This window comes from Chionomys nivalis, chromosome 19, assembly GCF_950005125.1.
Source record: "Chionomys nivalis chromosome 19, mChiNiv1.1, whole genome shotgun sequence".
In the NCBI taxonomy this organism is placed as follows: Eukaryota; Metazoa; Chordata; class Mammalia; order Rodentia; family Cricetidae; genus Chionomys; species Chionomys nivalis.
The window spans coordinates 60,322,976-60,339,049 of record NC_080104.1 but is presented as its reverse complement, the minus strand read 5'-3'; the positions used below and the strand labels follow the sequence as shown (position 1 = coordinate 60,339,049).

The 16,074-nt window shown below is 44.0% G+C and overlaps 1 protein-coding gene across 5 annotated transcripts in view; it reads right to left on the bottom strand.

Moving 5' to 3' along the window:
• The window catches only part of Ilrun (inflammation and lipid regulator with UBA-like and NBR1-like domains), a 70,153-nt gene that overhangs the window by 35,780 nt on the left and 18,299 nt on the right, over positions 1 to 16,074 (bottom strand). For 4 of the 5 annotated variants that reach the window (XM_057794532.1, XM_057794534.1, XM_057794535.1 and 1 more), the window contains exons 2-3: positions 8,236 to 8,390; positions 3,432 to 3,629 (exon numbers count right to left, since the gene is read on the bottom strand). In XM_057794532.1, the coding sequence (XP_057650515.1) occupies positions 3,432 to 3,629; positions 8,236 to 8,390 (353 nt within the window). The remainder of the gene's footprint in view (positions 1 to 3,431; positions 3,630 to 8,235; positions 8,391 to 16,074) is intronic. The other variant, XM_057794533.1, reaches the window with a different exon arrangement.

Genomic DNA, 16,074 nt, shown 5'->3' with positions numbered 1-16,074 from the left:
AAAAAAAAAAATCAGCTCCTGGGTGCAAGCACTTTCCCCACTGAGCTATTCCACTAGCTTAAAATGAAGAATGCTCTAAAGGAGGGTTAACAAGTGAAAAAGGAGCCTAGAACAGCTGCTCACACATTAACCCAGCACTAGGATGGTGGCCTACACATAATGCCAGAACTCAGTAGGAAGACTGGAAGAATTTCAAGTTACCCTGAGCTACACAGTGAGAAAAGGGGCAAAAGAGCCAGAAGAGGTGCCAAGTACAACAGTAGGTGGCTGGAGACTGGAGATTCAGACAGCTGTGTAGATGCAGGTTTCTTTCAAACCATGGCCATCTGAATTCCGGGTGAGGGAAGAGAAAGTGGAGGGTCACACCACATGACTAATGGAGAGGTGCTACAGGACGGGAGAACTGGAAGAAGGCATGGTAGTGGCACATACACCAGCACATAAACCACTAAGAGTGGGCCTTTGAGGAGCAGTCTGGTTCATCTCTGTTCTGATGAGCCAAGATATGTACAAGATGGCACCAAAAGCACCGACCATGGAAGAATAGCCCAGCTGTCATGCCTTCCCTACCATGACCCACCCTACTGGCACCCTCTGAAACAGTGAGAAAAATGCTTATGTCAGTCAGAGCAACACAACAAGTCAACAACACAGCCACTGACATTACTAGTTCTCATCTAAGAACAGAGATATTCGTTTTAAACTTCACTAAGCTGCAGCATGTTCGAGGAAAACAAGACAAAACAAACCGAGCATACAGCAGGCGTGCCGACACACATTTGAAACTGCAGTACTTACAAGGTACAAGTAGAAGGATCACTACAAGCCAAGGCAAGCCTGGGCTACATCGAGAAATCCTGTTGCAAAACAAGAGTGTGTTGCTTTTACAGAAGATTTGGGTTTCCAAGCACTCACAATGACATTCACAACCATCCCAGGGGACCTGACAACTCTTTTTAACCTAAAAGGGCTGTTGCATGCACATGGTATCTATCTCTTACACACACACACACACACACACTCTCTCTCTCTCTCTCTCTCTCTCTCTCTCTCTCTCATATAGACACACACTCAGGCACACATACGTATCTTTACGCCAGCAGGTGGGGTGTTGCACTCGGGAGGCAGAGGCAGGCAGATCTCTGTGAATTTGAGACGAGCCTGGTCTACAAGAGCTAGTTCCAGGACAGGCACTAAAGTTATAGAGAAACTCTATCTTGAAAAAACAAACAAACAAAAAAGTAATTATCTGGTGTGGGAGGTCCTTCTGTCTATGTGCTGCTTTTATTGGTTAATGAATAAAGAACTGTTTTGAGCTTGTGGCAGGGAAGAACAGAATTACGAGGTAAAAACTCGACTGAATGCTGGGAGAAGGAAGGCGGAGTCAGAAAGAAGCTATGGAGCCTCCACCAGAGTCAGACATGCCGAATCTTTGACGGTAAGCCACTGCCATGTAGCAATACAAAGGTTAATAGTGATGGGTTAAATTAAGATATAAAAGTTAGCCAATAAGAAGCTAAAGCTAATGGGTCAAGCAATGATTTAATTAATACAGTTTCTGTGTGATTAGTTCAAGGCTAAGTGGCCAGGACGAACAAGCAGGCTCCTTGCAACAAATATCTTTTTAATCAGGCGGTGGTGGTGCCTGCCTTTAATCCCAGTATTTAGGAGGCAGAGGCAGGTGGATCTCTGTGAGTTTGAGGCCATCCTGGTCTACAGAGAGAATTTCAGGACAGTCAGCCTACACAGAGAAACCCTGTCTCAAAAATCAAAACCAAACCAAAACAAAAACAAAAATTTAAGTATCTTTTTTAAAAAGAGTTTAGTGCCAGCCTGGGTTATATGCAGAATTATAATAGCCTGAGACCTGAACTAAAAAAGACAGGGTTGAGGGAAGAGATAAAGTTTTATCCCCAACACAGGGAAGAGAAGGAGAAATGGAAAGACAGAATTTAGCAGAGGTGGTACCACATGCTTGTCATCACAGTCTTTGGGAGCTGGAGGCGGAAGGCTCAGAAAGTCATTGGTCACTCTTACCTACATAGGGATCTCAGAATAGCTTTGTGCAAACCATATCCTGTCTCAAAGGTACTGGCCTGGTGGCTCACTACCACCCCTAACTGCAGTTCCTGGGATCCAATGCCCTCTTCTGGTCTCCAAAAGGCACCGCATGAAAACACCTATTCACAGAAATGATATAATATAGCTGGGAGTGACTGGGAAGGGACCAGTGAATTTTCCTGGGGCAGTAGGGAAAGTAGAAAGAGGCATACAGTAATGGACAGTGATGGTGTTAGGCCGTTAGTGTGAGCAGAAATCCGGTGGAAAGAAAGATTTCAAACAAGAACACGAGTGAGGACACAGAAAAGCAACCGCAGGGCATCTTCAGGGACATCTTTGGGGACTGCAGTGGGGAGTTGGCCAGGCTGTAAGGTAAGTTTTCATCTTCTGCCAAGGAATTTGGTTGCATTACAGGAGGCCCAGGCAGAGCAATGATGTCACGATAAAACATTCTTTCTACCACTAACATCTTTCAGTCTGTAAAAACAACTGTGTCCCTAGGCTGACGAAGAGACCATGACCGCCAGGATGATTGATGGACTCCAAAGGTCCCACTACCTTCCAGGCCAGTCAAGAACTCCCTCAAAGGCACAGGACACAGGAACCAGTAGGAATCGGTTTGTAATTAACAAAGGTGGAGAGAACAAATGTCCAATCCAGGATATGTGATTTATTACCACAGAATATTGCTGGCGGGAAATTTAAAAATCTGAATCGACAAAATAACCTGGTGTTCTGTCCATAATCAGTTACAACCTGAAGTCCAGAAAACAGGCCCTGACTACAGAGGTGAATGTGAACATCCTGGGCAGACAACTGGGAGGAGCTGATGCCACAAGGTGCATGAGGTCAGCAGGCCCAAATGGATCCAGCTCACAAGGCAGTGCGCATAGGTTGGAGAGCGACTGGAAAATGTAGAGTATGCATCCCTGTCTAAAAAGTGAGGCAATAAAGGGAGGGCTAAGAGGTGTCAGCAGTAGGTCAAGTCCCTGGGACTGGAAGAACACCCACATTTTGAACACTCTTTGATCTATATCACGATCACGAGGTCATGAGGTGGTCACGAGGCCTGCAGCCAGTATTCTGACAGCACTATGGGATTAAACAGTGAAGTCAGCATCCCCAGTAAATGGTTATTTACAATGCAAGTGTAGCTCATATACTCCACTGAAGTTTAAATTTCTAAGGTAAAAGGAAGTGTACTAGACTGGACCAATGTGTCAATAACTTCATGTCATTTACCCGCACGGGTAATGAGAGGCCACAGTGCTATTGTTTGTTACACATTCATTAGTTCTGTAAGCAACAATGTGAAGCTTGCCAGGTGCTGCCTAATTTATTTGCCCTGGTCTGCATGAGGACATACTCACCTCCATAGTAGAGTCCTGTAGCAGTGCACATCCGCCACTGTCCCTGATACATTCCTGCTCTGCTGGGACTGCACATCTGGACACTGACATCTGCAATCTCTTGGGGTTCTAGAGATCTCACCATCACCATGTTCACATGTCCAAACTGGTCTCCCCCGACATATTTAAGACAAACCCCTGGAGGCCAGGCCTCTGACCCTGAGTTCAAGCAAAAGAAAAAAAAGTATGTTAGGAAATCAGCAGTCCTGTGCTGGAGTTTCTTAATGAGCTGAGGAAGAGGCCTCTTCACAGGCACGTGCACATCTGCCCACACACCGCTGAGCAACACAATGTTTCATACCACTCAGCAAAGAGGACTGAAGGTGGAGGAGCAGGGCAGTGGGCAAAAGGTACTTATGCAAAGCTGAGTGAACTCAATCTGACCTCAGATTCACACAACAGGAGGAGAAATTCAACTCCCTTAAGTTGTCCTTGGCACACACACACAGAGAGTGTTTCTCAACCTGGGAGTTAAACAACCCTTTCACAGGCGTTGCCTAAGACCATCTGAAATATAAGGTATTTACATTATAATTCATAACAGTATCAAAATTAGTTATAAAGCAGCAGTGAAAATAATTTTATGGTTGAGGTCACCCCAACATGAAGAACTGTATTAAGGGTCTCTGAAAAGGAAGATTGAGGACCACTGGTCTAGAGATCTGCTACTATTGTTTGATTATCTCATATACATGAACAGGTTTTTCTAGAACAAAAGGATAACTCATATGTACTTTATGATTTTGGAAATTAAGATCCATATGATTAAGGCAGTAATGCTCAATTATCACTGAATATCACATTTAAAATAAATAACAAAAACAAAAAAAAAAAACCCACAACCCTGCAGTGTACCAATTTTGAGATAATATCAGAAAAACCAAAAGGAGGGGCTGAAGAGATGACCCAAAGGTTAAGAGCATTGCCCAGAGGGCCTGAGTTCAATTCCCAGCAACCACATGGTGGCTCACAGCCATTTTTATCGGGATCAAATACCCTCTTCTGGCATAAATTCTGCCATCAAGTTGTACATGCAGATAGAGCACTCACATTCTTAAAAGAAATAAGGAAGGAAGGAAGGAAGGAAGGAAGGAAGGAAGGAAGGAAGGAAGGAAGGAAGGAAGGAAGTCATCCAGTAGCTCTAGAAAGCCTGGACATGGCCATAGCTCTGTGGCTATAGTTGTCTGGAGATGCAAGGAACACGCATATGTCACTGCAGAAGACAAACCCCTTGGAGGTTCCCCAATGATGCTGGTGTGTGGAGGCTGCTCCATGGAGACAGACAGAAGTTCCTTCCTACACCTGACAATGCTACACTGTGATAAATGAGCCCAGGGGAATATCCTCTCTGTAACCACACTGAAAAGAATGGATAAAGTATTTCAACGATCTGAAGAAGAAAAACTCTCTCCTTCTCTCCTCTCCCCCTCCCCGCCCCCTGTCTCTCTGTCTGTGTGTGTGTGTGTGTGTGTGTGTGTGTGTGTGGCCACAGGACAATGCAATCCCAGTTACATGGTGAGACTGTCTCAAGAGGGAGGGAGAGGGAACAGTTGTTCTTTTTCAACTTCCTTTCAGACGTCTAGTTTCATTTTCATTTCTATGAAGCACAAAGCTCACAAACAGCTGTGCACACACTCAAGCCACTTTCATGTGACAACCACAGCCGAAACAGTCAAGAGAGACTGCTGTCAACTGTAGTTAACCCTTGTTGGAAAAACTGAGAAACTGGAAGCTGCTAACAAAAAAAAAAAAAAAAAAAAAAAAAAAAATCTGTCTACTAACATTTCGTGTGTGTGTGTGCGTGCGTGCGTGCAGTGCTAGTGACTGAACTCAGGCCTTGTGCATTCAAGGTGAATTCTACCAGCCAAGCCACATGGGTCTTTCTTACATCTTTTTAAATAATGATTTATTTTTATTTTATGCACATTGGTATTTTGCCTGCAGGTGTGTCTGTGTGAGGGTATTTGATCCCCTGGAACTGAAGCTACAGACAGGTGTGAGCTGCCATGTAGATGCTGGGAATTGAACCCAAGTTCTCTGGAAGAAAAGACAGTGCTCATAACTGCTAAGCCATCTACATAGCTAAATATCAAAGGACTGATTTCCAATTTATGACAGTTAAATCCTCTAGGGAAGTTACTGGGACAGCTACATGCAGTTATTACGTTATCTCACCCATTGTGTGCTAGTCTAGTACCTAAAACAAGAGGTGCCACGACAACTACTATTTATTTAGCTCTCCCAGTAAACACTTTTCTCCAAAAGCAGGCGATGAATGACAGAGACTATCAATGGCAGGTGCCTCCCTACTTCTATGCCAATGCTGAGGAAGCAGCGCACACCGCGTCCTCTAACAACTCACCCCTTGCTCAGTACCTGAGTCAATGGGAAGCATTCAGGTTGCAGGTATGAAGCTACACTACACTAGCTTCAACAACTCTCAAAAGAATGAACTTCTTTTTGTGCAGAGTACCCTGAAGAATAAAATTTCAAGCAATTGTTGTCACACTTTAAGAAGAATTCAGATACAAGAACTGACTTTCAGACACAGAAATGCTGCAAGCCAAAAGTACTCAGCCCAACAGTGTTTTAGGTCAAGGTGAAAGGCAGCTTTGGAATTCTGACCTGTTACTTTAAACATCACAGACAACCTCCCCCACTTCTCCATATCTGCAGAGCTATCTCCTCCTGAGTTAATGATAGACATCAGTCTTTACAGAAAGTAGAATAGCTATTCTGTAACAAATCAAGTTTTGTTTTCTTGAAACACTACCTACCCTCCATCTTTCTGCCTTGCCTGATTCCCTTCCTCTCTCTATCCCTCCCTCTCTCACTTTCTCTTGCTCAGGCTGGCCTGGTATTCAACATCTTCCCATCTTCAGTTTTCCAAGTATTGGGATTAACAACACAGCCAGCTTCCTCGGCCTCTTAAATATAGCCTTGTAGCAGACTGTAGTAGACTATGTCTATAACCCAAACTAAGGAGGCTGAGGCAGGGAGATGGCATACTTGAAGCTAGTCTGCAATATAGAGTAAAACCCTGTCTCAAAACAAAGCCCAAATAAATAGCTGGGCAGTAGGCCAAGGCAGGGCTATATACACATTAAGACCTTGTTTCAAAACAAATGAAAAGGTGGCTGGTGAGATGGCCGAGTGGGTAAAAGATGCCTGTCCCAAGCCTGAAAACCAAGCTCAGTTCCCAGGCCACATAATGAAAGGAGAGAACTGACTCCACGTGTCTTGTGGCATTCGTGCACACCCGTAACACAGAATTAAGTGAAATCAAAGCGTATTATTTGTTGGTGGTGATGGCTCACGCCTTTGATCCCAATATTCAGAGGCTGAGGTAGGCTGATCTCTTTGAGTTCTTGGCCAGCCTGGTCTACACTGAGAAACTCTGCCTTAAGGTGGGAGGGTATGAACCAACAGAAAACCACATGTATGTTTGACAATATTTTTAGTGTATAATGTTAAGTTTGCCTAATTCTGAGAAGAAACATGAAGGTGAACTAGAGAGATGTCTGATTTAAAACAGGTAAATTTCAAGGTGAAATAGAAATTAAGCAAAGCAAAAATCAAAACAAAACCCAAAACAAACCTTGGCTGAGAATTTAAAGAAAAAACAAAAACCAGAAAGAGTGAGCATTTTCCTGTGTCACAAGAAGCCTCCAAACAGTATACTGCTGTGACAACCGGGAAGCCAGGGCTCATAGAACATACAAAATAGGGATTAGTCAGAGTTGCCCCATCACAATGAACTAAATTACAAAGAACTAAAAAGGAAACCGAGTCAAAAAAAGTAATTTTAAAAAGTCTGCTTGGGTCCCCTAAGTCACTTTATGTCACCTCACATCAAATTACCATGTAGACAGCACTCACACACTCGCCTCAGCTGAGTGCCACACTCTACCTAGCACTCCACAGCTCAGGCCCTCTCTTCACTACTAAGTATGTTAAAGCATCTTCAGCCGGGAAGCACAAACCTCCACTAGATGGGATAGAGAACAGAAAGAAGTTAACAAGCAACAGGCAGTAAGACACTGAATCTACCATACCATAACCAGGTCCACTGGCAAAGAACTATGACCAACTTACGCACCAACAAGTCAAAATGTGCTTACTCGGTCACCTTTCAGTGTTCATGCTTGTCTGAGACTGGGTCTCACTATGTAGTTCTGGTTGATCTGGATTTCATTACGTAGCACAGACTGGCCCCAAACTTGCAGTGCTGCCCCACCTCTGCCCCAGAGTGCTGGGATTATACCTGTGCCACTGTGCTAAATTACACTGTGTCTTATTAAAATGACTCTTCTGAACAAAATCCCACACTCCTTACCGCATTTTTCAAAGTGGTCTTAATACCTCAGAGACATCCCAGTGCGGTACCTGAGAGTCCTGTGGCTGCACAGGAATGAGCTTCTTCTAACTAACCTGCACTAGTCAAGGGGGCGCCTTCTCCGCTGCTGAGGAGGAGGGGTATTCATGAGACTGGAAGTGGAAGACAGAGAACTCCAGCTGGAGACAATACTACATACAAGCCTAGTTTCTAGCAGCAAATGAGTATTAGACTGTGTCTGGATGTAGCACTAAGCTTTCTATTCTAAGAAGGTTCACTGGCGTCTGGTCGTTGTCAGTGTAAGAAAATACTACATACTGTGTACAAGAAAAAACTCAGTCAGAACACTGTGGTCATTCCATTCACATTCTATTAAAAAAAAAAAAAAAAACCAACCAATCAACATAGAAATTCCCATTATACACTTACCAGAATTCTGGATCCGCCATGTTTTTATAAACTGAGTATCAGGAGGTATAGATTCCCCTTCTCCTATGGTGACGTCTTCAACAAAGGACATAGAGGGCACACTGATATTTGGGCTCTCAAAGTCATAATAAGCGCCAATTGCTGCTTGTAAGTTCCTATAGATAAAAAGACAAAAGACTTCAGTCCTGTTGAAAGGATATTTAAATGAGCTGTCAAAACAAAGAAAAACCCTTTCTAAGGGTTGACCCCAGAGCCCAAGGCTCTTACCATCCAAGCCTTCACTGATCACTGTTGAGAAACAATGGAAAATCAGGACCAACATGTGATGTGGGATTCCCCTCTTTATATGTTCCTATCTGTGAATATGTTTCATTACCATTGGTTAATAAAGAAGCTGCCTGAAGATCAGAAAGTAAAACATCCTCACTGGTCAGCCTTGTAGACCTCAGGCAGTGGTGACACAGACCTTTAATCCCAGCAGTCACAGCCAAAGAAACTGAGCAGTAGTGGTGCACCCCTTTAATCCCGGCCCTAGAGGGGAATATAAAATGGGAGGAGACAGCTCTCACACACAGTCTCATTCTGAGACTCCTGGAGGCCGAATGCCATTTTGGACTGAGGTGGAGGTAAGAGCCAATGGCTGGCTGTTTTGCTTTTCTGACCTTCAGGTTGTACCCCAATATCTGTCTCTGGGTTTTTATTGATTGTGCTACACTATAATACTCATGTGTCGCTGTCCCCTGAAGGTACTCCACAGAGGTTATCAGACCACTATTGCTGTGGTAGAATATTACTTTTAACTAGGAAAAGATGTGTAAAAATTGCCTTTTATTTATTTATTTGAGAGAGTTTATCTGTGTAGCTTTGGAGCCTGTCGGGAACTAGCACTGTAAACCAGGGTGGCCTCAAACTCACAGAGATCCACCTGCCTCTGCCTCCCGAGCGCTGGGGTTAAAGGTGAGCGCCACCACCTTCTGGCTTGTGTCACATTTTTCATGCTGCACTTGTTCAATAATGCAAAGATGTGTTGCTTTGCCTGCTTAAGGCACCTGACTGATCTAATAAAAAGCTAGGCAGTAGAGGAATGGGTGGGGTTGGTGGGCACGCAGAATAAGTAGGAGGAGAAATCTAGGCTCAAGATGAGAGAAGAGAACGAGGGAGAAAGAAAGGGAGACGCCCAGGGCCGGCTAGCCAGCCAGCTAGAAACAGAGGAAGCAGGAAAGAATATACAGAATGAAAGAAAAGTAAAAAGCCATAAGCAAAATGTAGATGAGAGAAACAGGTTAAATTAAGTTTTAAGTGCTAATGGGACAAGCATAAGATAAGGCTGAGTATTCATAACTAATATTAAGTCTCCATGTCATGATTTGGGTGCTGGTTGGTGGCCCAAAAGCCTGCTACTGCTACAGCTCTAGTCATGCATGTATAGGTGTGGGTGTGTGCATGCCATGGTGCACATGTGGCAATCAGAGCGAGCCTGTGGGAGTCAGTTTTCTCGCTCAACCATGTGATTCCTGGGGATCGGACTCCAGTCATAAGGCTTGGTGGCAAGCGTCCCTATCCACTGAGCCATCTGGATGGCCTAGTTCCACTTGTAAAGCACTCTACTGACTTAGTTTTTTGGAAAAGCAATCCATGCATATGATACAAAATCTGCAACGTAAAACATGCTACCTTTTCCCTCAACATCTGTACACCAGGACAGTGTTTCTCCCAGTGTCCACATGCACACAATGCAGAGACAGTGTGTGTTCTTTCTTCCCACGGCAGATAGCATCATACACTGCTCTTGCTTTATTACCTTGACGCTGGGTCTTGAAAGTATTTCAGTGATGAGTAGTCTCACTGTCTATTGTAGCTGTAGTCATTAGCCAATCAACTACTAAGTGTTTCTAACCTTCAATTTTCCCACAGTTTAAGCATCTATCACCTTGTAAGCAAGCATATTATTGAACAAATCCCTTCATGTGATACTTCTCAGAGGATGCATTTGTATTTTCATTATTGGATACAAACTTCCTTCAATAAAGATGTAGAACAAGGGCTGGAGAGATGGCTCAGAGGTTAAGAGCATTGCCTGCTCTTCCAAAGGTCCTGAGTTCAATTCCCAGCAACCACATGGTGGCTCACAACCATCAGTAATGGGGTCTGGTGCCCTCTTCTGGCCTGCAGACATACACACAGACAGAATATTGTATACATGATAGATAAATAAATAAATATTAAAAAAAAGATGTAGAACAATGTTCACACTACATGTATGACAGCACCTGCCTTCCTGCTCATTGATAGTCAATGTTTCTTCACTGTGGTGAACTTCTGCCAACTTGTTAAGTAAAATATCTCACTGACATTTTAAAATGCTTTCCTCTTTGCAGCGTGTGGTGATGCAAGCCTATCAGCACCCGGGAGGATGAGGTAAGAGGATTACAGTTGGAAGCCAGTCTTAGCTAAATATGGAAACTGTTTTTTTAAAAAACATTCTTAAAAGAAGTGATCACCTGGGCAGTGACAGTCAGGAGGCAGGGGCAGGCGGATCTCTGTGAGGCCAGCCTAGTCTACAAAGCTGGTTCCAGGACAGTCAAGGCTACATAAAGAAACCCAATCTTGGAAAACCAAAAATAAGTAATTAAGTAAATAAATAAATGAGAAAAGACTACTTTTTTACATGTTTAAGAGCTTGTAGTGTGGGTTGAGATGTTGGAGAAGGGGGTCAGTGATTAAGAGCACTTCTTGCTCTTACAGAACTGGGGTTCAATTCCCAGCAACCACATGGCAGCTCATGGTAACTCTAGTTCCAAAGGATCCAACACCCTCTTCTGACTTGAGGGCACTAGGTATGCATGTCATGCACATATAGACATAAGGGCAAAACATTCATACACAGCCGGGCGGTGGTGGTGCACGCCTTTAATCCCAGCACTCGGGAGGCAGAGGCAGGCAAATCTCTGAGTTTGAGGCCAGCCTGGTCTACAAGAGCTAGTTCCAGGATAGGAACCAAAAAAAGCTACAGAGAAACCCTGTCTCAAAAAAAAAAAAAAATTCATACACATAAAATAATCTTTAAATTTTAATAAGAGCTATTTGTGGGTCTGAAGAGATCAAAGGCACTTCTGGAATGATATTAAGGGATTCTTCTTGTTTATCACCAGTTCTCATAGAAAACAGACCAACCTATAACCCAACTGTGAGTCAGTGAGCTCTTTTTACCATTTACAAAAACAGCAGGAAACAAGCTTGACAGTCCACAACTGCACAATGTACACCTAGGAGAAGCAAATAACTTTCTAGCTAGGGCCTCTGGGACTGCTTCTCCAGGTGTTTGCAGCTTCCAGAAAGGTAGGCTATTCTTAGAGCAAGCACCATGTGCTGGTGGCCATACTAACCAGTAGGGACTGGAATTACAGCAGCTGCATGTCTGTCCTGTGCATCTGATGAAATTTACATGGAGCAGAGTTGGGCCAGGAGCCAATCTACACCTGTCCACTCTACTGCTGCAGACCAGGCAGTTTCCTTTGTAGATAACAATGAGCAAAGCCATGAATATGTGACTTGCTAAAGCTGAGGTGGCGCACAGACTCAGAAGCACACAGCAATCAGTCCTACCCTTACGGACTGAAGATAAAGTGAAAGAAAATTACGCTTAGTTTTCACTTCGCTCATCTGAAACATTTTATATAAGCTGTGTCCTTTGTTTTATAAAGATTGATTTCCTGCCTCACTCTCCTATCTGCATTGTCTTCTGCTACAGAATCCAACTGGGAGGGACACCGAAGACAAACAGCGACTCTCACTGCAGTTTGTGAATCTCACCCTTGAGTATGCCATCAGGTCAGGCCTCCCTGAACTGGAGAAGAACAAGCCAGGCCACGCTACTTACTAGGCAGAAAGTCCCCTCTGTCAAGCCCCTCCCATGCATCCTAATTCATTGCTCAGCCATACCTGCTTGGTACAGGTAATTTAGCCAGAAAAAGACCAAAGACCTCATAAAGCTCAAACTTAGAATAAAAAAGTAGTGAACTGGAATACCGACCAGAGGTTGGAGGAAGTGACAGAGCAAATGATTTCCCAGAGACAGGTCACCAAGCATGGCTGCACATCTATCTTCTCAGGGTTCCAGTCACAGATTAGTGCCCTGAGCTTGGGCAGAGCCAAAGCAAGACCAGATCAAACTGGAACTGTTCAGTGCCAACCTGTCTCCAAACAGCATACTCTGCTGTGGTCCTGGGAAAGGAAGAGCACTGGCTTCCTCAGTGCTTCCAGACAGAAACAGCCTTCAATAACGATAAATAAAACAGCACAGGCCCCAAGAACAGTTTGAAGGCTCCAACACTGTACAGACCCTTTACCACACACATCAGATGACTAGAGTTACACTGCATGTCACTATCACAAAAAAGAAAGAAAAAGAAAAAAGAAAACTTGTTGTTGTTGTTGTTGTTTTGAGACAGGATCTCACTATATAGCCTTGGCCGTTCTGTAATTCAGTTAAGTAGACCAGGCTGGTATCAAACTCACACTTGCCTTAGTCCCAAGCACTAGGATTTAAAAATTTGCTACCATGTCTGACAAAAACAAAACAAAACTTTAAAAGTGTTGTGGAATAATCTTTTCGCACATTGCGAAGGTCTGTTTAATAAAAAGCTGAGCAGCCAATAGTTAGGCAGGATTTTTGGGACACAGAAGACGCTAGGAACAAGGGAAGAGACACAGAGTCACACAGCCAGATGGAGAAAAAACAGTATGGGCAGTACAGAGTAAAGGTAATAAAGCCATCAGACAAAAAGTAGATTGGTATGAATGGGTTCATATAAGTTGTAAGAGCTGGTCAGTAACAAGCCTAAGTCACGGACCAAGCATTTATAATTAATAATCTGTGTGTTGTGATTTGGGAGCAGGCAAGAGAGACAAATGTCACAAGGCAAGGTGCTATTTGAAGGCAGATTTTAAAAAAACCTTTAAAAAAATCATAATAAATATGAAATAAAAAGACACCCTGGTCCATGGGGCACGTGGGACCTGTAGGAAATGGAGACAGCATCAGGAGCTGGAAAGGGCCAGACTCCATTATACATCATGTTCAAGATCAGCCTGGGCTGCGTGGACTGTCATGTGAACTCTTACTCTTCTGGCTTTCTGGGGGCCACCACCCAGCTCCCAGGTGAATCACACATGGAGGCTTATTCTTAGTTATGAATGCCTGGCCTTAGTTCGGCTTGTTTCGTGTCAGCTTTTCTAAACCTTTATTAACCCGAGTTATATAACCTCTGGGCTTTTATCTTTCTCTATGTCTGTATACCTTCCTTTGCTTTTTTCTCAGTGGCTTGCTGTGTAGCTGGGTGATTAGGTGGCTGGCCCGATGTCCTCCTCTCCTTTTTCTCCTGTTACTGCTCCTCATTCTTTGCCTCTTTTCTCCTTTTATCCTCTCTGCCTGCCAGCCCCACCTATCCTTGCTTCTGCCTTGCTATTGCCCGTTCACTTTTTTATTAGGACTATCAGGTGTTTTAGACAGGCAAAGAATCATAGTTTCAGTTAATCAAATGCAGCATAAACAAAACTGACACATTTGAAAATAATACTACCTGCCGGGCGGTGGTGGCGCACGCCTTTAATCCCAGCACTCGGGAGGCACAGGCAGGCGGATGTCTGTGAGTTCGAGACCAGCCTGGTCTACAAGAGCTAGTTCCAGGACAGGCTCCAAAACCATAGAGAAACCCTGTCTCGAAAAACCAAAAAAAAAAAAAAAAGAAAATAATACTACCTAACATGAGACCCTACCCACCTTCCACGAAAAGGGAACTTTAGATCTACTAAAGCAAACAGAAACATCTAGCCAGACATGGTGCTAATACCTATAGTCACTATACTCAAAAGGTAGGATAACTGTCAGGAGTTTGGGGCCAGCCTGAGCTACTTTAGGCTACTAGCCTGCGGACTAGCCTGAGCCTAGTTCTCAGCATGAGACCCTGATCCCAAAAAAGGACAGAGGGTATGCACAGGACTGGAAAGATGGCTCACTGGGTAAAGGGGACTGGAAAGATGGCTCACTGGGTAAAGGTGTTTTCTGACAGGCCTGACAACTTGAGTTCCAACCTGCACGGTGGGAGGGAAGACTTGACCCCCACCCCAAGTCCTCCTCAGCTTCCACAGGCAGTTATGGCTACCCTGTATTCACACAGGTGCACACAGTAAATGCAGGAGGGAGAAAAGAGAAAAAATGTAAAGAATTTTTAAAATATTTGAATTTAGTTGAAGAAACAGTTTAAGGTAGAGTGCTCAAAATGCATGCAGCCCTAGATTTAACTCCCAGCAATAACAAACACCAAACCACCGAGCACCAAACAGATCCATTTCAATGACGTAATCTACAGCTCTACAATCACAGAAGTGGCAGTGTCACCATGCTGTCACTGTGCTTTTATCCTTCATCCCCAGTCTGCCCTCTGCCCTCAGAACCACATGCCAAAGCACACTGTGACAGAAATGAAAATTACTCATCAGCAGACCTTCAAACAGAAACCACCCTGGGCTATCTGGCCACACCCCATGCTTGCTTTCACTGGAGCAGATGGGGAGTCTGAGGAGAGAATAGGACAGATGGCAGGAAGATGCAGAAGTGGAGCCCTAGCCGACAATGCCTGTGGCTCTGAAGTAGGAATCTCAGAAGGAACCCCTCCACTCTAGACCAGGTTCAGGCTGCTGCTGACCTACAGAACTGTTCAAATGAATTCACATATGAAGCCACACTGTTATACTAATCTACTGCAGTGCAAACGCTAATGCAAGGTCTGAGTGCGTTGCTGTGTATTCAGGGGTTCCCATCATAAAGCAAGCACTAGGACTAGCAAAGACTGCATACTATTGACACGAGGCTGCTCTCTGCTGAGTCACTTCCATCACAGACCTCTGCTTCCAAGAACTCCTATTTCCATCAAAACTGAATATTTAGAGTAACTTCTTGTTTTGCTCCCTGGTTTTGCTTTCCTGAAATGCTTTACAATTGCTGTGCTTATGGTGATTACAGTTTCTGGAAATGCTGAGGCACTGCCCCACGGGAGACATGAAAATGTGGAACACCGGGGCTGGAGAGATGGCTCAGCAGTTAAGACCATTGCTTGCTCTTCCAAAGGTCCTGAGTTCAATTCCCAGAAACCACATGGTGGCACACAACCATCTGTAATGAGGTCTGGTGCCCTCTTCTGGCCTGCAGGCATACACACAACCAGAACATTGTATACATAATAAATAAATAAATATTTAAAAAAGAAAATGTGGAACACCCTAAGCACCCCGAGACGGCAGTATGGAGCATACCTCAGACATAGCGCTGCTCACAGTTTCAGTTTTTCATGAAATTCAGACAGTGTAAAATAGAGTTATAAGCCAGGCGGTGGTGGCGCACACCTTTAATCCCAGCACACAGGAGGCAGAAGCAGGTGATCTCTGTGAGTTTGAGGCCAGCCTGGTCTACAAGAGCTAGTTCCAGGATGGCCAGGGCTACACAGTGAAACCCTGTCTTTTTTTTTTTTAAAGAGATTTTATTTTATTTTTTTAAATATTTATTTATTATGTATACAATATTCTGTGTGTATGTCTGCAGGCCAGAAGAGGGCACCAGACCTCTTTACAGATGGTTGTGAGCCACCATGTGGTTGCTGGGAATTGAACTCAGGACCTTTGGAAGAGCAGGCAATGCTCTTAACCACTGAGCCATCTCTCCAGCCCTGAAACCCTGTCTTGAAAAACAAACAAAAAGTTATGTTAAGGTAAACCTTTAATTAATCAGAGTTTCTGATCCTAAGCCTGTAAAAAAACCGTTTTCTAATAAATATAAAAAAC